Source organism: Aedes albopictus, chromosome 1, assembly GCF_035046485.1.
Source record: "Aedes albopictus strain Foshan chromosome 1, AalbF5, whole genome shotgun sequence".
Lineage (NCBI taxonomy): Eukaryota > Metazoa > Arthropoda > Insecta > Diptera > Culicidae > Aedes > Aedes albopictus.
In genome coordinates, this window is record NC_085136.1 from 170,658,364 (window position 1) to 170,681,293 (window position 22,930).

A 22,930-nucleotide genomic window follows, 5' to 3' on the forward strand; every position below is an offset into this window, starting at 1 on the left:
GCAAAGTCTCCGTAGTCCAGCGATTCCAAACACTCGCTGAACTGCAGAACCATGGTCCTCCGTCCAGCTTCTGAAATGATCGAAAATAGAAAAAGTCACAACTCACAAGTGCAAATAATAAATCACCATCTATTGTCTTACGCAATTTAACTAGCGTTCAGGCTTTGCAAATTTGTAAACTCTACATCAGCAAGCACTTGAGCAACCAGCTAGCTTTCACACGAACCTATTTCACGGCGCCATATTGATTTTTTTCACACCTGAATTTCACGTAACTTTTGTTTCGCGGAAACTTCCAAGTCGGAAGTACACTAATACCAAAGCATTAAAACGATTTACGTGAAAACCAGGTGGATCCCACCAATCAGGATGGTGCACACGACGTAGTTATCGAGTGAAGGTTACTAATGTCACGTAACTTATGAAGTTTTGAGAATAAGGTTGAGCTACGTGATATTTCACGTAAATCGGACGTGAAAATTCTTTAGAGTGTACACATGGTGATATTCGTACTATGGGTTCATTCAAATATTACGTAACGCAAAATTTGCCAATTTTAGACCCCCTCCCTCCCCCACGTAACAACTTATGTATGAAAAATTTTGAAATTTTGTATGAAGCGTAACGCAGAGCTGGACCCCCTCCCTCCCCCCTCAGCGTTACGTAATATTTGAATGAACCCTATGGTACAAGTTGTCAAAACAGTTTTTCCAAGCTTATCTTGATTGAAGACAACAATCAGTACGAAACTCATTTCAAGATAATTGTACCATAATACGTATATCATCAGTCTGTCCAAGGTTTAAGGACAAACGTCTTGAAATCCCGTTTCAACAGTGAATCAGAGATTCAGACGCACAAATCTCAAGAAGCAAGCTTCAAATAACACTGCGTTTTATTGTTCTGTTCTTGCTCATAGCATAGCATAGCATAGCATGAATACTTGCACAAATCTTGGATGGAGTTGCAAAGTTGAATTTCCATTGACATTGCTGATGTCGCTACTATCTACAATGTCATAGACTCACTCAGCTCCACACACCTGGCCAAGTCCTTGCAAGCATTTATAAATCCCTTCATCAACTTAGAAAGAGCCCAGAACTGAAGCATCTTCCAATAGATGAAAGGATGTTGAAAATAGCGAATTTTCAACTTATATGCAGTTATAAAATAAATATACTAAAGTAGAATTATTTATAAATAAATAAATAATATTGGAAAGATCTCACCATCTAAATGTCTTGATTAATGTTCTTCTCTGTAAAGAACAACACAATACTCAGCAAAGAACAACACAATACTGAACACTGAACACCCGCGCATCTATTGTTTTGATTTTCACTCGAGACAATAGCGAACGCGATCGATTATGCTGCCATACTCACCCGTCACAGGAGTGATGCATGCACAGCAAAGAACAACACAATACTGAACACTAAACACCCGCGCATCTATTGTTTTGATTTTCACGTTTTATTGTTCTGTTCTTGCTCATTTGCAATAAAGCTTAAAATAAAAAGATCAGGTGCGCTGGTTTTGTTCACGAAGAGATTTGTGCGTTCGACATCTTGAGTAGGTGCCAAAGTCGGCCATTGTGGACGACTGAAGACGCTATATGCAAAGACACGAAATGTTCCATTTGGAATTCCAAATTTGCTGTCAACGTCATTCCAATCTTACACATAAATAAAAATGAAAAAAAAAAACATTCGAATCGAGCAGGAGTCCTGTCAAACGCGCTTTAAAAGCATTTAGTGTCAATAGAAAGTGAGTTATCCATGGGATCGCAACCAAATTAGTACAGGTTTACCAGTTTGTTGAGCAGGGACACAAATTTTGCAGCAATGGTGATAGTATACTCATCTGACATATGTCAATCAGTCAACTCATGACAAATTCTGCTAAAGCATGATACGTGGTTATTGTAGGATCACTGCCAAAAATCAGCGGCAAGATTCTAACCACTTACTTGAAGCAATTTTTAATGAAAGGGCCAACATGCAGTAATTGAACCAAATAATAGACGTGTTTGACATTATTCTAAAGACCAACATGGTCAAGACACGACAGCGAATTCGTTACTTCAGGTCACTTCATACATAATCAAAGATGCAAAACTGGTTTCACCCCTCATCCTTAATCGATTTCACTCAAATTTTTTGGGGGTCTAAAACAACTGATTCAGGAGGTAAGACTCGGCCTTTCTCGAATTTCATGTTTTTCATATAAGTGTGAGCCACCCTATTCACAAGGTAACCTATACTGTAAATATCCTACTAAAATAAAGTTTTTGACGTAGAGTCGCTTGGGCTACACTATTTTACATAAATCTAAAAAAATTACTGCTGTCGTTATTTAACGCTGAAAATTGATCTGATCTATCCTAGTCATGCCACAACGCAGTTTGTAATACATTTTTATTAGGGATATAGGGTAACAAATATAATTTGGACAATGGACATGTATATAATTTGGAGACTTACGTTGAAAATACGCTTAAAAATTCGATCACGATCAAAACGATCAAATCTGGCTATACATGTCAATGATTGCTCCTCCGTGATTGATCTAAGCTGGTACCAATTGCACTGAGGTCCAAATGAATAAGGGCTGGGACACTCCTCTTATTCTCAAAGGGCAGTTTAAGCAGCTAATACATTTTTATCAATAACGGCGCCGTCCACGTCCTTATAGTCAGTTGGGAGGGGCAGACGCGCCAACTTGGTCAAATTATTGGGGGGGCAAAGACTGGCTTTTCGGATTTTTTGTATGGGAAAATCCAAAAATCAATAAAAATCGTCAAATATTGGGGGGGCAAAACCATGCTTGCCCCCCCTAAGTTGGCGCCTATGGGGAGGGGAAAGGAATGTTAGAGTGTGCTGGTTGTTGCTACTAAAGACCGAGAGCCCCTCTGCATCACCACAACCAGCTCGGACTGGGGTATTTGTTTGACGGAAAGGATGGGAGATCTGAGAGTCACCGGTGGGTCGGTGATGCGATCCATGGATTGGGGATGTTCGTAAGGTGATAGATTGTGTGGCGAAGGACAAGCGGCACAGTTCGCTTTGATTGCATAACTTGTAGGCGTTATACAGTCAACTTTCGGTCGTTGGGCTACGTTTAGGTGGGCTACGTTTTAACTGGGCGCCCGTTAGGTGAGCTATAGCTCAATTAATACGAAGTCAAACGTCGTTTTTTGACATAAAGCACAATTTGTCAAGGTTGGTAGCCTTGAATTTCTGTTGTTAGAGATTATTTGACAGCTTAAATCTCAGCCCAGTTAGTGAAAGTCTTTCACTAACTGAGCTAGGAGCTTAGTGCAACGAACGAAAGTTGACTGTATACACTGTGCTGTGGAAGTTGGAAAAAAGGGAAACGAATTTTTGTAATTCGTTTCTGGTTCTAGCGATGGCTATGAACATATGCATATACACGAGTTGTATATGTAGAGAAGAGAGAGAGAAAGATACAAAGTAGGATGAAAGGGACGGGCCAGGGATTGAACCCATGACCTTCTGCATACGAATTAGAAGCGGTAGCCACTAGACCACCAAGCCCGTCTATGGTCATTAGACCATTAAGCCCGTGCAATACGCTTAATAAATAGGAATTTACTTCAAAATTATCGAAAATGAAAACTGTGTCACTAAAACCCTCAAATGCGCAGGTATACAAGAGCACATATAGACTGTTTCAGAAATTATAAATACACTTTGTTTATTAAATTAAATGAACTGTTCTAATGATTTTTACCAACTTCTTTCTGAGTATAGCATATCGTACTCCATATTTTAATATTTCCTTCCAATTATCTTGATATTTTAAAGAACAGTCGAGTTCTCTAACAAATAACTAAATTTTTCAAATTTGCATTTGCACAAAGGTGTTTTTTTTAATGATTTCAACATTATTTATCACTAAATACCAAAAAATATCTAAATTTTTATCACATTCGCTTTCTAAACAAGTTGTCTAAGGAATGCCTTGAAGAAAATTTGGGCATTTCAGCAACATTTTTTCGGAGATCAAGTTTCTAATTTTTCAATGTTTTCTACGGAACATAAGAACTACCACACAGTTTCTTAGCTTTCCTGAACGCATTTAATCTAAACAAACTTATTTTTTCAGCTCATTCGATCCTTCAGATGGCAAAGCATGTCATACCATAAAAACGAATGCAGTAAGCAGTAATTAAGACATTCGTTTGCTTAACGTTTGTTGCTACTGGTGTTGATGAGAAATTTGAAACAAAAAAATGTGTGTTGAGAAGGCCCGTGTTGGTGGTTCTTGATAAAATATTCCAGTAAAAATTACTCTTACCAACCGAGAAATATATTTTATTATCGATACAGCAATTTTTATTGTGTTTGGAAATTAAATATGTTATCTGTGGGATTTTTTCCTCTTCTACTATGTTACGTTTTCTGACCACTTTGTGCAACTTCAAATTTTAATCATCTTGTTTACAGAGCCCTATTTTTTAACTTTTACCAGAAACGTCAACAAAATTGGTATTATTTGCTTTGTTAGCATGTTTACTATAAGAGCTAGAAGAAACTTTTTTGGATATTGTGCTCAAATGGAAATGGCAGTTAATCGTTAGTGTATTTATAATTTCTGAAACAGTCTATACACTTCACCGTTACCCCGTTACATTTAATATGCATCTAAAAATCGTTGAATTAGTAATTGTAAGTAATATGAAAGCCTTATTGCAATGAGAAGTATTCAACAAAGAAGCATTGGGCTACCAATCTCTTAAAATTCATCTGTAACGCTTAAAATAGGTGCTGTCCAAAATATATTAAGGGTTTTCTACTGTTAATATATTTTGGTCATTTGATAAACTACATGGGGATGCTGTGCGATTGCATACTTGGAGGCGTATTCTGTGGGTCTGGCGATATATTTCCTTGATTTTAACAAAAACTGTATTAGTTACCAAAATATAAGCCTGTTAAGTGAAGAAAATACTTGTTGATTTATACTACTTCCATGATTGAACAGTATTCATGGCAAACATTGAGATAATAGCCCTGTCCAAATTATATATCCCTGAGGGTGCCCAAAACATATATTCGGTGTCCAAAATGAAATTCTCAATATCAACTTAAAATGCTTCAATATCAGCTTAAAATGCTTACGTTAAGATTTTTGTCAACGGGAACGCAAAATGCAATCATATTATGTGCGTATTAGTAACTTTGCAAAATATTGAATTGGTTTCAAAGGAATTACAGGGATAATGTTTCCAACGTTGTCCTTAGCCTGTCCAAAATACATGAATTACCCTATGTGATAGCTTAAACTAGATTACATCATTTCAATAATTTAAATAAATTTTGGTTTTGTTCTTGTTCACTTCTAGTTATTGATTGATTGATTTGTTTTTATTTATGAGACGTTTTGCCCTTGGACTTCTAGTTATCTTAAAATTGAGAGATCCGATTTTCTATAGAATTTGTGCGCCTAAAATCGTGAGTGGTTTAAAAAGTCGGCCATTTTGGGATTCTAATGAACACCTCGGAGAAACACAAAGTCCACTGCACTGTTGTTTTGAGGCTAGCGCAGTAAGGGCGTAATATTGTGGAGAGCGCCATGCTATTTCACAGGTTCCGTTTGATGTTAGGTTTTTAAGAGCTCCCCCTTATCCTTCCCTGACCTTGGTATGGTAAAGCATGTAGCCGTATTACACCATGAAGCAAAAACTCTGTCATTATATATGACAGAATACTGCAATGTTCTTTTCCGTACGTCATTGACAGTTGCGTGAAATTACCGCATATTATTTTGTTCCATGCAGATTTGCGTTTCAAAAATAACATTATTCTATTCCTGCAGTGACATCTTCAATCGATTGTTTTCGCTTTTTTGTACCGCATCCTATCCTGCCGTGAAATAAAACAAATAAATTCTAGTGTGTATTCTTAGATTATGCAAAAGTTTGATCTTGCAAATTGAATCTCCAAATACAGTCCAATAATTTTTAACAACGATCTTGATCTAACCAATTACATTCTACAGTTACAGGTGGTGAAACCTTGTCCATTAATCCCAGCAAGATGGGGGCGATGTTCAGAAGTGAAGAAATGGCACTATGCCAGATGTTCATCCAACCGGAAGCTGCTTACACGTCCGTTTCCGAGTTGGGCGAAACGGGAGCTGTCCAATTCCGTGATGTAAGTCTAAAGGGAGCATCCATTAAGTACGTCAAGGTAAAATGGAGATTTTTCGACCCCCCACCCTTCATACCCTTCGATCCTTCATACGGGTTTTTGCTATACTTAATACATTGCTTGTCACGCTTTCACAATCCCCCCCTCCTCCCTAGGACCGTGACGTAGTTAATGGATGACCCCAAAATGGACACACCTAAGGATGAGAACGAGCATAATCTAATCTTTGTATTTACAGCTGAACTCTGAGGTAAACGCTTTTCAGCGCAAGTTCGTCAGTGAAGTTCGACGATGTGACGAAATGGAACGCAAGCTTCGCTACGTTGAGGCAGAGGTGAAAAAGGATAACGTGAAAATTCCGGACATTCGAGATGAGTTGCCACGTGCTCCAAATCCTCGCGAGATAATCGATCTGGAAGCACATCTGGAGAAAACGGAAAGCGAAATCCTGGAGTTATCGCAGAATGCGGTCAACTTGAAGTCTAACTATCTTGAATTGACGGAACTGAAGCACGTCCTGGAACGCACCCAGGGTTTTTTCTTTGAACAAGAAGGTGCCGTTAATCTGGATGCCACGAGAAACAATCTGATCATTGATGATCACACCAACGTTCAAGCCAGAGGTCGCCTGGGATTTGTTGCCGGAGTTATCCAGCGTGAGAAAGTCCCTGGATTTGAGCGCATGTTGTGGAGAATCTCGCGTGGCAATGTGTTTCTACGTCAGGTTGAGTTGGAAAAACCGCTGGAGGATCCTGCTACTGTAAGTACACAATGAAGGAAGGGATAAGTTTTCCAGTCATATCTCCTTCTTTATTATGATATCTAGTCTAGTCGATCGTGGTGTATTGCTTTCGTACGAATAGGTTCATCTCATCCACGATATATTCACAAGAAACATTTTCTTGACGTTCCAGCACGCGGAAAAATAACACATAAAATATTAAAACCAAATTTAAGAATATCTCATTTATTAGTCGTGCAGTTTGTTGAATCAAGAAAATATTTCCTTGTTTTCAATATTAGAGAATGCAAATCGTCAGTATTGAGCAAAGTATTCGAAATTGCAAAATAACTTAAGGTGATACGGGACACCGTGTTAAATTTGCTATCTTCCGTCTCTTTCATCATCATTACACTAAAAACTTTGACGATGCAAATCTCCAGTTCCAGTGGACTGATCTAACTGAAAACATAGTCGATTGTTTACCATATGTAAGCATACAAACGGTCAAATTTTCAGCCCATTTGATGCAGTAGAACTCGAGATTTGCATCGTCAAAGTTTGAGAGCAAAGATTGATGATTCTGATGATGCCCCGTAAAGCCTTAATTAAAAAAAAGTATTACAAGCTAAAAACAATGCCGCGGGTTGAAGCTTGATTGTAAAACCAATGAAACTTTGCTTTGAAACCATTACTAGCACCTGTTCGGCGCCAGTTGTGTTTTACGTCGGCTGGGTCTAAGAGCTAAGCCTTAAATTCCGACGCCGAAGGAGACAGCCACCACAACTAGGACCCTATCCGAACCCATCAACACATTGGCCGGGACCTACGGCTTTACTTCCTATCAGAGGAAAGGTGTGATCAGATATTTTTGTCCCAGAAATACCGTCATTGTTTCAACATTCCCTGTCCAGCTTTGGTCATCTGCTTATATCTTGTTTACACTTTTCCTTTGAAGTAGTGTTCTATAGTAACTTCCTACTTTTCGAACTATAAATCGGTAGAATCTGACTAAAGAAGGAGAGTTGGCATGAATTAGCTTTCTAACTACGTTTCAGATTTTCCGTACTATCCCTGGTTATTTTTTTTTTCAGGGCAATGAAATTTACAAAACGGTATTTGCCGCATTTTTCCAAGGTGAGCAACTGAAGACGAGAATCAAGAAGGTGTGCACTGGTTACCATGCGTCCCTGTATCCCTGCCCGAGCGCTGCGGATGAACGCGAAGAAATGGTGAAAGGAGTTCGCACACGTTTGGAAGATCTGAATATGGTACTAAACCAAACGCAAGACCATCGATCGCGGGTATTATCCACCGTGGCCAAAGAGCTGCCACGTTGGAGGATCATGGTCAAGAAGATGAAAGCCATCTATCATACGCTGAATCTGTTCAACATGGATGTGACGAAGAAGTGTTTGATCGGAGAATGCTGGGTTCCGGTTCTGGATCTCCCGATTGTCCAGAAGGCATTGTCCGATGGATCCGCCGCAGTTGGCAGCACAATTCCATCATTCTTGAATGTGATTGAAACAAGCGAACAGCCGCCCACTTTCAACAGAACCAACAAATTTACGCGTGGCTTTCAGAATTTGATTGACTCCTACGGTATTGCATCGTACCGTGAAGCAAATCCGGCGTTGTACACGATTATTACTTTCCCATTCTTGTTCGGTATCATGTTTGGCGATCTGGGTCACGGATTGATAATGGCTTTGTTTGGATTCTGGATGGTTAGCGGCGAAAAAAAATTGGGCGCTAAGAGATCCAGCAACGAAATTTGGAACATTTTCTTTGGAGGGCGTTATATAATCTTCTTGATGGGATTGTTTTCAATGTATACGGGATTTGTGTATAACGACGTCTTCTCAAAATCTATGAATATATTTGGAAGTTCCTGGTCTATCGGCTACAACACCACAACTATAATGTCCAACAAGGATCTTACTTTGAATCCAGGTTCGTCAGATCTCGACGATAACGTTTATCCAATTGGGCTGGATCCAGTATGGCAACTTGCCAGCAATAAGATCATTTTCCTGAATTCCTACAAAATGAAACTGTCCATCATTTTCGGTGTTGTCCATATGATATTTGGTGTTTGTATGAGTGTTGTTAACCACAACTTCTTTAAGAAACGCATCAGCATTGTGTTGGAGTTTTTGCCTCAAATCATTTTCTTAGTTCTGTTGTTTGCGTACATGGTTTTCATGATGTTCATGAAATGGATTCAGTACACGGCCAAGACCGATTACCAACCGAATACACCCGGTTGTGCTCCCTCCGTACTTATTATGTTCATCAACATGATGCTGTTCAAACGAACTCCTCCTCTGCATGGCTGCGATGAGTACATGTATTCATTCCAAGGATCTTTGCAACGCACCTTCGTCTTCATCGCTCTAATATGCGTCCCTTGGATGCTTCTCGGCAAGCCACTGTACATCATGTTCAACAAGAAGAAAATGGCTGCAGCTCACCATAACGGTGACATCAATCAACAGACCGAAACAGCTTTGGAAACTGCGGAAAGCGCAAAATCTTCCGGACATGGAGGCCACGAGGACGAGCCGATCAGCGAAGTTTTCATTCATCAAGCAATTCACACTATTGAGTATGTTCTCAGCACGGTATCACATACCGCATCGTATCTCCGACTGTGGGCTCTATCGCTTGCCCATGCTCGTAAGTTTCTTGAATGAACTTCTGTTCCTTGGTCTAAACATTTCTTCAAATAATTACAGAACTCTCGGAAGTGCTGTGGAACATGGTGCTGTCTATGGGTTTACGCCAATCTTCCTACAAAGGTGCAATCATGCTGTATTTCGTGTTTGGAGCGTGGGCCTTATTCACTCTTGCCATCTTGGTCATGATGGAAGGTTTGTCTGCGTTCCTGCATACGCTTCGTCTCCATTGGTAAGTATACATGAACTACACGGTAGGGGATATTTGCAAACCATGTGATCTGTTAAATGCACGAACAGCTTCAAGGAAACGTTTATAGTTACACGTGTAGTTTACTTGGCTCTAACCAATACCAGAAACAAACCAATGCAACAATTTATATCTTCCACAGGGTCGAATTCATGAGCAAGTTCTACGAAGGCCTCGGATATGTCTTCCAACCGTTCTCCTTCCAGCAGATCCTCGATGCGGATGAAGATGTGGAATAAATTTCTTTATCCTTTTGCAATCCCATTTTTATAATAGCTATACACCGTGATCGATCAGTATTTTATCGCGACTTTTAAATTGTAGTGTGCATGTCTTTGGTATTCTTCTGAGTTGGTAAAAAGTTTTATTTCGAATCCAGAATCTCCACTTTGAATAAATATTTTCCAGTATTATCTAGATTTTTTCCGAATCACGGTAGTTTCATTGTACATAGGCATCAGTTGAATAAAGAAAGTACTGCACGATACTGCCTGAGTTTCATTCGTAGTATGTATTGAGAATTATGTGTAGTTCGATTGGCGTTGGCATTAGCGTTACTTGTATTTTTGCGGGACGCAGTATCATAACGCCCGAGGCCATAATGTCCCAGGGATTCTTTGGCGCATTTTCCGGGGCATAACGTCCGGGCATACAAATACACCACGAAGTCCAAGGAAAAAAGGTACATAGGATATTATGACGCATCCAAACTTTTGGACGTTATTTCGCAAAAAAAAACGCGACTTAACGACCGGGACAGTATGCCCTCGGACGTTGTGATCCGGCCCCTTTTTGCGGTACACTTCTTAGCATGTGCGCACACTGCGATTGATGATCAGCAACCGTTACACTTTATTCGACCCAGGCTTATAATGGCCCCAGGCATATATGATCTTCTCAAAACATTATACCTCTGCCGGCACGCTCACAGATCATGAGCGTTCAAAATGCATCTCTGCTTTCTTCTTCTTCAGCAAAAGCTTTTTGAAGATGACACGAAATTATTACACGGTGAAGTACTAGATTTTGTAGTGATGAGCTGAATTTTAGTATGGTGAGAAGGTCAATTCTCCGCTTCTGCAATCAAATGGTGCAAAAAGCGTGGGTATTTATGATTCCTTGCCTAATTTGATGCTGTTTGAGCAAAACTTTGGACAACAGTGTTGTTGTTTTCTCCATTTCTTTCAACATAAACAACATAGTTATCTAAAGTTTTGATCAAACAGCATCAAATTAGGCAAGAAATCATAATACCCACGCTTTCATTTCATGAGCATGAGCATGATTGACCGCCCGCGGTTGCTCCTCTGTTATTGCAAGGACAACTGCATTTACATAATGAACAAACAAATGGTGCTTGGGACTAGCTTTCTCTTCATTGTGTAAATGCTGGAATCCCAATACTTTTCAATAAGCAATACCAGCGCCGGCCGCGTCCGAATGCAGGTCAATTGAGGATAGGGAAGGAAGTGATGACGTGATTCTCGCTTAGGCCAATAACCGAGGAATTCTCTACGTTACTACGAGAAATCACTAGGAGTTTGGACAGGGGAAATGGAGATATGTTGAGGATTTCACCGTGGTAAACGAATGTCATGTTTTGATTCGCGATTAATAATGCGCTCAAGAAGAAATACCCTTCTAAACCGTGGACGACGAACGCGATCTATTGTGCCTCAAAACTCACCTTACATAAGTTATTCATTCGCAACTAAGGAGAATACAATGCTAAACACCGACGCATCTTTAGTTTGCGTTTCCGCGCGAGACAATGCTAAACGCGATCAATTCACAAGTATTAACAATATAACACGTTATAAATAAATCAGAAACATCTTACCGCATGGTTCACCGTCTATCTTTTACCGACCCTCTCTTTTTTCCAGAAATTCATGCAACCTTTATTTGAGTCAAAACATTTATTCATTTAGACTAAAATATTACAAATGTCGACACCGAAGATGACGAACCATTCAAATTTTTGTGTACATGCAAAAAATGAAAGAAAAATATTTATTATCTACTAAATGTGCATTTGGAACTAGCGCCGACACATGACGTGACGAACTTTTCAATATTTGTTAGATAAATACACAAAAACCAGAGCAGAATTTTATACATCCTTTAGCATTAATTATTATGATAAAATGGAACGAGCTCACCAATAAACATCCTTCGAAATGTCCAGTGCATAAATGCTGCAGCATCTTCCACTAACTGGCCTCGAAATCACACTGAACCGCTACAACAACACACGGGTACGACGATGTGCACATTCAAATTGTCGACGACGACGCGGCCGATCCGAATGAAAAAAGCGGCACTTTCACTTTGCCTGCAAAAACAAACTAAACCGCCTCGTACGAAGATAAGCACGCACACAGGACGACGACGCGATGCAACGACGAACCAAGACGGACTGAAATGTCATCCGCTGCTGGCATCACACAACCGACTCGCACGAAAACTATTTTTTTTCCTCTAAAAGCACGCATTGGCTTTATGGATCAAAAGGTCTGAGCCAGTAAATAAGAGAGAAAAAAAAAGCACGCACACAGCACGACGACGCGATGCAACGACGAACCACGACGGACTCATATGAGAAATATACACAAATGCAAAGATGCAACTTTCGACATTGACAACAAGAAACAAGTCGACACTCATGGTGACGAACTATACAAATTTGATCAAAATGTTCAAAAGATACATATACACACACGCACAGAAATTTGGTTGAGTCGATTCAACAAAATGAATTGTTGAATTCAAACCCTTCGGTTTGTTGAACCGTTTATCAGGTTTTGTCGTACCAACAATCAGTTTTTGTTGCAATGACAAATATATTGGACGATTCAATAATCATGTTGTTGGTTAAGGTTTTTTTTTTAATTTAACAGTGTATTGTTTTGCCGGAGTAAACAAGAAACAATGTCCGAATGTAATTGTGACTTACTGCCAAATTTAAGAAAATAAACGAAATATGTGCGAATATCTTACTGAAGTAAACCTTGGTTTCAAAGAAATTTAATCTATGATACAATTTATATTTCATAGAAAATGGTTGCGCACTGCTTTACGGACTTACGGCGAAAATAAAATTGAACCCGGTTCCACTTTCAGAGGATGAAAATCAGCATAATTCCACATGGTAATTACCGTAGCTACGTCATTTCAATATAATATCTATATTATCTATTTCCCGCTTTCAGTTTCGAATCCTGTCAGGAATTCATATTCCATCCAGTCTTCCCAACAGAACCTAGTGTGGATGCCGCCTTCAACGCAGCTGTTGACGGTAATAGACCATTCCCGTCTGACCTAACCCCTATGTTTCTTATTTTTCTTCGAAAGACAATTGCTTTTGATGACTATTGCCGTTTTCAGATTTGTTTTATATGTACTCCTGATTTTCTTACAAATTTTCAAAAACTGTGAATTTCACCACATTTTCAAATAAAATCACCATGCGAAGTAGTTTTTGGTAACCCTGTACATGGTGAACTTTTTTTTCACCTCTCAGAAAATGAGAAACATATGGGAGCCCTATGCTGTCATGTTTGTTTACACTCGGAAACGTCAAACTAATCAAACGATTCGAACGATTCCGATTCCATCCAGAACATCCAGAAGGGTCAGCAAAAGATCGGCGGCGAAGAGATCCCACGGATTAGTCAACGCGACCATCTCAACCACTGACTGGATTGATAAAGATCTTTGCCAAATGGAAAAAAAATATAACTTGCGCTGTGCGCGAATTAAACCAGCGGTCGTCGTCACAAGCACAGAAGCGCATCACGGACATCAGCCGGATCAGCTACACGCAGGGCTAGAAGGTCCAGCCTTGAACACATACATGCGGGAGCGGATATCAGCTCCCGGGTTGTAGACGGGAAGTAAAAAGCCGAAACTGCCGCAGTGGCTGCTGCCATGGTTCAAGCTGCTGGTGCCAGTGTTGATCCGCGGGTTCCGAAGAAGAAAATTGGGCGAGCAGTTGATCGAAGATAGAATAGAACGAAACGATAACGTATCCGAGCAACTTCCGGTTGATTTGAAACTGCAGGCCGTTCCGGATCCCCTGTGTATTCCAAGTGTGGTACCGGAAGTGAAGGAGATGTCTTCGCATCAAGGTTTCGGTCCTGGGATCGCAAATTTCACCTCTTTTGCCTGCAAGTTCTACCCGGTGAGTTGACATCCGTCAGAAACAGCTGGAGCTTAGCGCCGAACACCCGTTTACTTTGCCAAAATTCCCATCAAACGTTGATATTTACCCGTGACATCCGATGGGAAAGATGATTTTCGTGGGTTCTCTCCCGGCCGCTAATCAACCAGCAGATTGTATAGTTTATTGCATTGCTGCGACAGAGTGCGGAATCCGAGGCGGAATCTAAATGAATTTCTGTCTGTCTGACCGTTGGATTCGGAAACTACTGGACCGATCGGTGTGACATTTTGTATGTGAGTATTTTTGGGGCCGGGACGTCCCTATGGGGCTGTACGTCAAAAAACACAGTAGACAGGCAGTACGACGTTTGCCAGCTAAATAGTGTTAAATAAAAATGCGATATTGCATCAAATCGTTCCGGTGTCTTCACCGCACTTATTCATCATGAGCTAATGAATAAGTGCGGTGAAGACACCTAAACGATCTGACACCAAATCGCACTTTTATTAGAGATTCCGCATTTCCTCGTCGCACTTTTAACTGCGCAAAGTGCAATATTTCTTTTAATATAATGGGGATTCCGGATGGAGATTCGGCGGAAATTACAGGGAAAGAACAACGGAAGCATTGGACCGGATCTTGGCAAAGTGAACGGATGTTCTCCTCAGCTGTTCTTGGCGAATACTTACCTTGCAGAACTTCCCAGCGAACAAAGTGAAGTTGGCGGTTCCAGGGCCGAAACCTTGAGGTGGAATTATCGAGAGTCATCTTATTTTGCACATCGAGAATCAGGAGAACATCCAGATTGTTTTGATTCCATTGAGGTTGAAGTACCTCGAAGTCCTGGATCCGTTCGTGCGGAGGTTGCAGACCGAGAATGTGGTCTCCAGATTTGATTTTGGTGAACCATCTTGTCTGTTTGTACATATGTTAGAAGTAGTTGAAATAAACAGAGAGCCTGCAATGAGCAACACAATCCCACAATAAATGGCTTCCTAACGAAATGTTCAGTCGAATAATAAGGATGGATCATTATAACTTTGTAAATACAAATCGTATTGGTTTATTTTCATCCCCTACTCATCAATACATTAGTTTACTTTGCTAAAAGTCGATAAAAAACTCATAAAATAACGAACAACATGCTTTCATACAAATAGTTTTTAAAAGTGATCGATTTTGCCCCGAGCTTCATAAAGCCAACCACGTCCTTAAGGGATATGATCCATATGTCAGCAGACCCTAAGAAATGCAGTTATACTAGCCAGCAAATCTAGTAAAATGTATGCCAGGAATTTTACAAGGACATCTTATTGAAATTCCTCCAGAAATTCCCACGTGTTCTTAGCTATAATTTGAAAGTTGTTTGACAGTTCTTCTAGAGTAAAAACTAGAACGCCAACATTCGACTAAAACTTCGCCTATAGCTCAGTTTATTAGGGAAGGTTTTGAGGTAAACTTTAAGTTACAGATTCTAGAAAGCACCTTTTTACGGAGCAGAACAAACAGCCGAAAATAGCATAAGTTCGCCTAGTTGAAAATAGTAGTAGTTTTGCTTTAAATATGTATATAGGGACAGTCGGAGCAATTTGGCTAATGAGGTAATATGGAACCCCCAAATTACCGCACAGCAACGCATACCAAGTTTGTGTTACATTAGACGGAATAACTTATTCATCAAATATAGGTTGATCGGTTGAAGTCGACGCAATTTTTGACATTATATAATAATACTATAAAGACAATTTAACTACGAGAAATTCACATGCGTCTACTTTAGTTTAATCAAACTGAATATTATAATAAGGTATACCTTACGATTCCATTGAAATTCTACGTTATTTTCTGCATCTTCAGGCTTTTCGCAATCAATGTGCAATTTTAACGTCAATATAACTAAGTCAATTTCAAACCGATTGATTTGAAATTTTGTACAGAGTTAGGCACGTACAGTATCTAACTCTGTACAAAAATTCAAATCAATCGAAATGAAATGAAATTGACTTAGTTATAGCGGCAAGTGCCCAAAATAGATACACCTGCCCAAATGGTACAATACCCTAGATACCCACTACGTTGTTATTTCGATTCCCAAAACCTTATTTTAAGACAGCTGATCTGCCTTGAATCGCAAGTCAGTCCCATCTGTATAAAGTAGGCATTGAGAAAATGGACTCTGAAGTTAGTAACACTATGGCAGCGTCCATATATTACGTAACGCTAAAATCGAACTTTTTCGAAACCTCCTCCCCCCTCCGTAACGCTTTTTTGTATGAAACCCCGACAATTTTTGTATGGGCCGTAACGCTTGGCTATACTCCCCCCTTCCCCTAGAGCATTACGTAATTTGTGGACGGCGCCTATCGGGTAGTTGACCCGATAGTGTTACTAAATTTGTCTCGCCACCAGACCTAGGGGCTTCAATGTCTTTTGTTGAAATTAGTGCGTGATCACAATATTAATGGTTCTGGGGTTTGTAAAACAAATAGGAAATGAACCTATATACCCATGATGTAATGTGCGAACTTGTGAATCTAATATTTGATTATACTAATATGTATCAAATCATCAGTTTATTAAAAATTGTGCCGATATTCATGACGTATTCAAATATCGTCATTCATATTAAAACAGCTACTGAATTGATATTGTTCAAGGCCAAGCAAATACCCAGTACTGTTAGTAATCCCAAGCAGAGAAATAAAATGTAAAAACACTTAAATTCTAGGTGAAATCAACCGATTTTTTATAGCGACAAACTAATTTCAAATAAACAAATAAAGCAGGTAAAAAAATATTGTACATAGTTGCAATACATAGGTATAGGTAGTTGCCGCTGCTTTAAAGATGGATAAAAGTGAACATAATCTTGAATATAAAACAAAATTCAACAAAAAGGAGCAGTTCCAGTTTCTAAATAAAAGAAATATAAAGAAATTTCAATCACCGATGCTCTGCGTGTCGCTGCACGTTGCGTGTGTTGTTTCCAAAAGGATCAAATGATCTGCACAGACTGGTTTGGTATGTCCTAATGGTGATAATGATTCAGGTGACCCTTGCGCATCTTCAGTTGCCGGAAACGGCCAAGGCCGTCTCGATGTACCAATGCAGGCGTTCTTGGACCCATTCATTAATCAGCTAGATACATTGCAGCTTGCAAACGGTTCCAAATATTCTCCAGGGTGCATGTGCTGATCATGAGGGTTCACATGTAGTCCCAGCAGGGTGGTTCATATGGCGAGAGCAATCAGCACGATGGGTGGGTGGAAATTTGGATAGAAACGCAGATGACTGAATGCTTTCAACTCAACTTGGTTGAGCTGCAGCTTCCGCCAGGAAAGGCAATGTATTCGTCGCTGAATTGGAAAAATGCACTGATGTGCGAGCATATCCTGCATGTGCTCCAAATACTGGCTCGGTTGTTCCAGCCGACGCAATTCTACAAAAACCATCCTCCGGAACTGGGCGAAAAATGCAAGTCATTACTGCTGCTGCTGCCGTACTAAGTATCCTCCGTTTCTGACCGGTGTTGTCAGCAGGTCATTCCTGGAAAACGGAAGCAAACACTGATTAGAATGAGGGTTTCGCTATCAGAACTAAACCCGAATAATTACACATTATTCCACGTTTGCTTATGGAGTTCTGATTTCTGATGAATCTCGACAAATCGTTCCCTTTGAAGCCGTCGTCTGATCTCGGACAAGATTTTGTTACTCCCGGCGGAGCTCCGCGCATATGATGTGTTTTTTGATATTATGTCTTCATCTGACCCAACATTCCGTCCGCAGATTGCATTTCTTCCTCCCTTACCCTATTAGATGCATTCCGAATTATCGAGCCGTTGCTGTTGCTTGGATTTCGGGATCTACCGTCTGTGCGAAAATTGTTTTGTCCACGTAGGCTCTCAGTTTGATTCAAATTCTCGCTGCATTCCCGCAACTATTGGCAAACATTTTCCTCGTTGGTCTGCCGATGGATGAAGTCGTGCAGTTGCGTCAATTCACATTCCTCCTACAATTACCGCTGCCTGTTCGATTCCTTAGCTTCTTCCTCTTGCCGACGGATATTCTTATTCCGTTCGCGGTACTGGACCGTGTACGTACCGGAGGAATCCATCGTCCTGTAAAAACTTCTGCCACTTCAGGTGCTCACGTAATCGCCGGAATCGCTTGCACCCAAACAAAACAAAATTGACACTATTGACAGTCATCAGCTGATGGAAAACTCACCTCAAATGCAAAATGTCAAAGGGGGGCGGACGGGATAAACCGCACTTTCACCATATCTAAATTAAAAAGGGAAAGTGGTGTAAAATGGAGCTTCGCACTGTTTTGGCTGTTTTTCAATAGTTGGAAGCTTTAAAACATATGGGTTCTTTGGGAAAGTTTACTCAATAAATTGTCAGAAAGCCGTAGAGAACATAAAAATTTTTGACGGGAATGGTCTATTCAACGGGGAAGAAACTGGCGAATTTTTATGCGTATTCTTAATCAATGTTAAACGTGTCTCAGGAGATTATGTTATGCATATGATGAAAAGCTCGGTAAATAAATGCAAAAAATATAGATTTATTCGTTTTTATAAACAAAAAAAAGCAAAGAAAAACCTAAGCTGCAAATGTCAAAATAACAAACATGTTTGTCAGAAGATGGTTATATTAACAAACAGATTTGTCGATCGAACAATTTGTTTGTAAAGATAACAATCATGTCCAAAAATGACAGCTACAATCATAATTGTAGATGCAACAAACATTTTGGGTTGAATTCAACAAAAATGTTTGTTAGCCCTCAGATGACAATCAGGTTTGTCAAGTTTGACCCAACATTTTGCTGAACGAACAATCAATTTTTCTGCGTGCATAATGAATAAATAAAATAATGAAAAGAGAGACATCCAGAAAGAAATTAACAAAGAAGCAGCAAGGAACAGTCTCACAAGATAAAAAAGCCCACCACGACCACACGATGACGCGCGATCCGACGAACCCGAGCTATCACTTTTCACTCACTGATGGCTAGGTGACTACTTCTTTGTAGCACCGCCATCCTGAATGCCGTATGCGAGGGAACTAGAAAAAAAAGCCCACACACACAACGACGCACGGTCCGACGAACCCGAGCTATCACTTTTCACTGATGGCTAGGTGGCTACTTCTTTGTAGCACCGCCATCCTAAATGCCGTTTGCGAGGGAACTAGAAACTAGAAAAAAAGCCCACACACACGACGACGCGCGATCCGACGAACCCGAGCTATTGACCATCAAACGCAAAGCTAAATTGCGCAGGTGGCGCTTTTCTAAATCAGTGAATTACGAACCCTAGACTGAATTACTAATGATACAAATGGAAGAAAAGTGAAATTATTGCAGATTCTCATAACTTTCATGCATTGTATTGACAAGAAATATGTTATTTTTGCTTCCAAAGTTGAAAATTTTGCGTTACCTAACCTCACATTTGATCGCCAATCACTTTTCACTGATGCACTCAGCGAAAAAAAACTAACGAAATTCATCGAAATAGCTTATGAAAATTTGCTATAACTAATTCTTATGGATGCCATAAGAATACCTTATGAAAATTGATCGTACTTGCTATGACAAATCTCATAAGATAGACTTATGAAAAGAACAAAAAAATCTAAAAATAATGCAGACTGGATTCGATCCATGAACGTCGGGATCACCGAGCCCGTTTTTTATCCACACGGCTACCAACGCTTGAGAATATCATGTTGCTAAACATGAATAAAAGCCAAGCTGTTGTGGAAATCCGCCGTTCAGTCCGCTGATATACGCTGGAGAAACACGGGACTTACCTGGACGATGAACCGATGCCTTCGCGCTGTCGATCACTTGTGAGGAGAGGCGCGTCGACTCGGCGTCCAAGCTCTGCCGGCATCGTGCCCCGAGACGGTGAGCGCCGATGATGACTTTTATGCCGTTCTGTTGGTATCGCTGGTAGGGGTGTGCATGCAAATTGACATCGCGCTCCCACATCTCACTTCTTCTCTAGAAAAAAACAAGAAAAAAACGACTTCCACCCAAGTTTCTCAGTGGAACTAAGAAGAAAAAAAATATTCGTAATCTCATGAAATGAACAATACTACTTGAACTACATTGTAAATTATGTTTATTTCTATGACTAGTTAGGAAAAGAAATCACTCTATTTCTCGAACATAATGACTTAAATATGCCGGAGACTTCGTTTGTCTAACTGGACGAGAGCTTGTAGGTACTATGCGTTCTTCAGGGTTTGCATCATCAGTGCAAGCAGTATCACCGTCGCGCCACTTGTACACCTTCTTGGATTGCGAAACATGACGTCTCACAAGTTGGCCCTTCTCGTCCGTGAGTAGCAGGTTGCCATTTTTCTGCTGCAGTACTGTGTATCGTTTCGGATTGAACCTAGTTTCTCCTTTCGAATAGGCAGTTCGCTCGATGATAACTGTGTCTCCGGGTGCAATGTCACATACTCTAGCCCCTCGCCGCTTATCCTCAAGTTCTTTTGCCTTGAGTTTAGCCTCCCGGTCTCTTGTATTCAGTGCTTCTCTGTCGTGTTGGGTTTCAGAGGAATCAACCAAAGGCAAGTTTCTTCGTATTTTCCGCCCTAGCATAACCTCCTCCGGGGGAACGCCTGTAACAGCATGGGTGGCAGCATTGTGTGCCTGGATTGCAGCTTGCAATTCCTCTGCACAACTTGTGCGTGATGAAGCAGCCGCTGTCATAGCCTTGTTCACAAGTTTCATGTAGCATTCAGCTAGGCCATTCTGTTGTGGAAATAAAGGCGTGGAAAACACGCACTTGATTCCTCTTTCATCACAGTACAGTTTATACTCAGATCCATTAAACGGGGGTCCATTATCGGTCTTGATGATTCTTGGGTATCCTTCCCTCTCGAAAAGCTCATCCAATACTTTACGGGTGTACTCAAAGCTTGTAGATTTCACTATTCGAGCAATCAAGAATCTTGAGCGGTAATCAACTATTAACAAAACGTAGACGCCCCCGAATCTCAAGTATGGTCCGTTGAAGTCCATAGCCAATGTTTCCCACACTTCTTGCGGTGCAAATATACGCTCCATCGGAGTAGGTTTTTCTGGTCTGCCAGTAGTGGCGCATGTTTCGCACGATTTAACCCAGTTTTCAGCGTCTTTGGACATGCCGGGCCACCACACTCGCTGCCTTAGTATGCTTTTCAGCTTCGATGTCATTGGATGGCCACGGTGAGCTACCTGTAAGGCTTTGTGCCGCAAAGACTCTGGAACAACTGCACAGCCGTTCTTGATAATGACGCCATCATTCAATGATAAATCATTAACTAACGACTTGAAAGCACGTAGACTCTTGGGCCAAATGTCACATGTTATGGCTTGCGCAACCTCTTGGAGTACAGGATCATCCATTGTTGCTTTTCGAATTTCCATTTCTGTAAGCAATCCGACAGAGTTAACTTCAAGTGAAGCAATCTCCCAGGGGCTGATGGATTCTTCGAATGGATCATCTTTCCCGATATACAGTCTAGAGGATGGATCGGCAATGTTATCCCTGCCTCTCACATATTCTACTTCATAGCTGTAGGGACTGAGTCGTAAGGCCCAGCCATCAGCCCTTGTCAGTGCGCGCTTAGAAGATTCTCGTGATCTGTTAAGAATGAAAATGACCCCCTGGGCATCCGTGCGAAGAACGAAATGCCTTCCGAGCAAGAAATACGAAAAATACTCCACAGCCCAGACAGTACCGAGTGCTTCCCTTTGATTTTGCGCATACTTTTTCTCGGTCAATGACAGAGCCTTAGATGCGAAGCTGATAATCCGCGAGCGACCATCCACATCTTCTTGTACTAAGACGGCTCCCAATGCATTAGGAGATGCGTCCGTATAAAGGATTGTCTTGTCTGTTTCCGAAAAATAACCCAACGCGATTGTGCATCGAGCGATTTGATGTTTAGTTTCCTCAAACGCTGTAATCTGATCATGGCCCCATTTCCAGGTGTTAGAAGTCGCAACTGACCAGAGTGGATGTGTGAGGTGGGCGAAATTCTTTATGTACGGGCTTATGAAAGACGCCAATCCGAGGAAGCTGCGCAATTCTGAAACAGTTGACGGCTGTCGGAACTGCTGTAGGTGTTTCACCTTTGACTTATCCAAATGAAAGCCGTTTTCATCCAGCTCGTGTCCAAGAAATTTCAAGGGAGTTTTATCAAATTCGCACTTTTCCAAGTTAAGCGTCAAATTATGATCTCTCAGAATCCTCAAAACTTGAGCAACTATGTTATGGAGTTCTTCGAGCGAGCTGGCAAAGATTAAGATGTCATCAATGTAAATGATCACATTTTTAACATCCCTTAGAATACGCGTCATTTCTCGTTGGAATATTTCAGGCGCGCAATTCACGCCGAACATCAATCTCGTGAACCGATACATTCCTGTATAAAAGACACGAGAAAAAAAACGTGTACATAGTATATACAACTAATGGTGTGAAACACAAAAAAAAAAACGCATCAAAAACTAATACAGTAATTTAATTTTTTTGAATATTGAAACCTTAACTAGGACATTCACTAAATTAGTACGTACCGTTCTCGGTGAGAAAAGTTGTAATGTCGCGAGAATCCGGATGCAACTCCAAATGATAGTAGGCGCTTGTCAAGTCAAGTTTTGAGAAATATTTGGCTCCATGTAGCTTTGATTTCATCTCTTGGATTAGGGGTAGTCGGAAATACTCACGTTGAATAGCTTTATTGGGAGCTCTCATGTTTACAACTAAGCGGAAATCGTTCTTTCCTTTGCTCACCGCCGACATACCACTAATCCATTCGGGTGCTTTTGTAACCTTCTCAATAATTCCACGTTCTTCCATCTCCTGGAGTCTCATTTTTGCTTGTTCTCTGAAAGCTGCTGGGACGTTGTAGTATGCGTTTCGTTCAGG

At 40.6% G+C, this 22,930-nt stretch overlaps 1 protein-coding gene and 1 long non-coding RNA gene across 4 annotated transcripts in view; one reads left to right on the forward strand and one right to left on the reverse strand.

The window, feature by feature from the left end:
* The window catches only part of LOC115266712 (V-type proton ATPase 116 kDa subunit a 1), a 28,174-nt gene extending 17,859 nt beyond the window's left edge, over positions 1-10,315 (forward strand). For 2 of the 3 annotated variants that reach the window (XM_029873239.2, XM_019691233.3), the window contains exons 2-6: positions 6,025-6,179; positions 6,415-6,936; positions 7,992-9,579; positions 9,639-9,810; positions 9,971-10,315. In XM_029873239.2, the coding sequence (XP_029729099.1) occupies positions 6,025-6,179; positions 6,415-6,936; positions 7,992-9,579; positions 9,639-9,810; positions 9,971-10,067 (2,534 nt within the window). In that variant the 3' untranslated portion in view covers positions 10,068-10,315. The remainder of the gene's footprint in view (positions 1-6,024; positions 6,180-6,414; positions 6,937-7,991; positions 9,580-9,638; positions 9,811-9,970) is intronic. The other variant, XM_019691234.3, reaches the window with a different exon arrangement.
* LOC134285284 (uncharacterized) lies at positions 10,010-19,160 on the reverse strand. The gene is made up of 2 exons (XR_009996265.1): positions 17,608-19,160; positions 10,010-17,539 (listed from the first exon to the last, which is right to left on the reverse strand). It is a non-coding gene; the product is annotated as an uncharacterized LOC134285284 (long non-coding RNA).
* Positions 19,161-22,930: the final 3,770 nt, after the last annotated feature.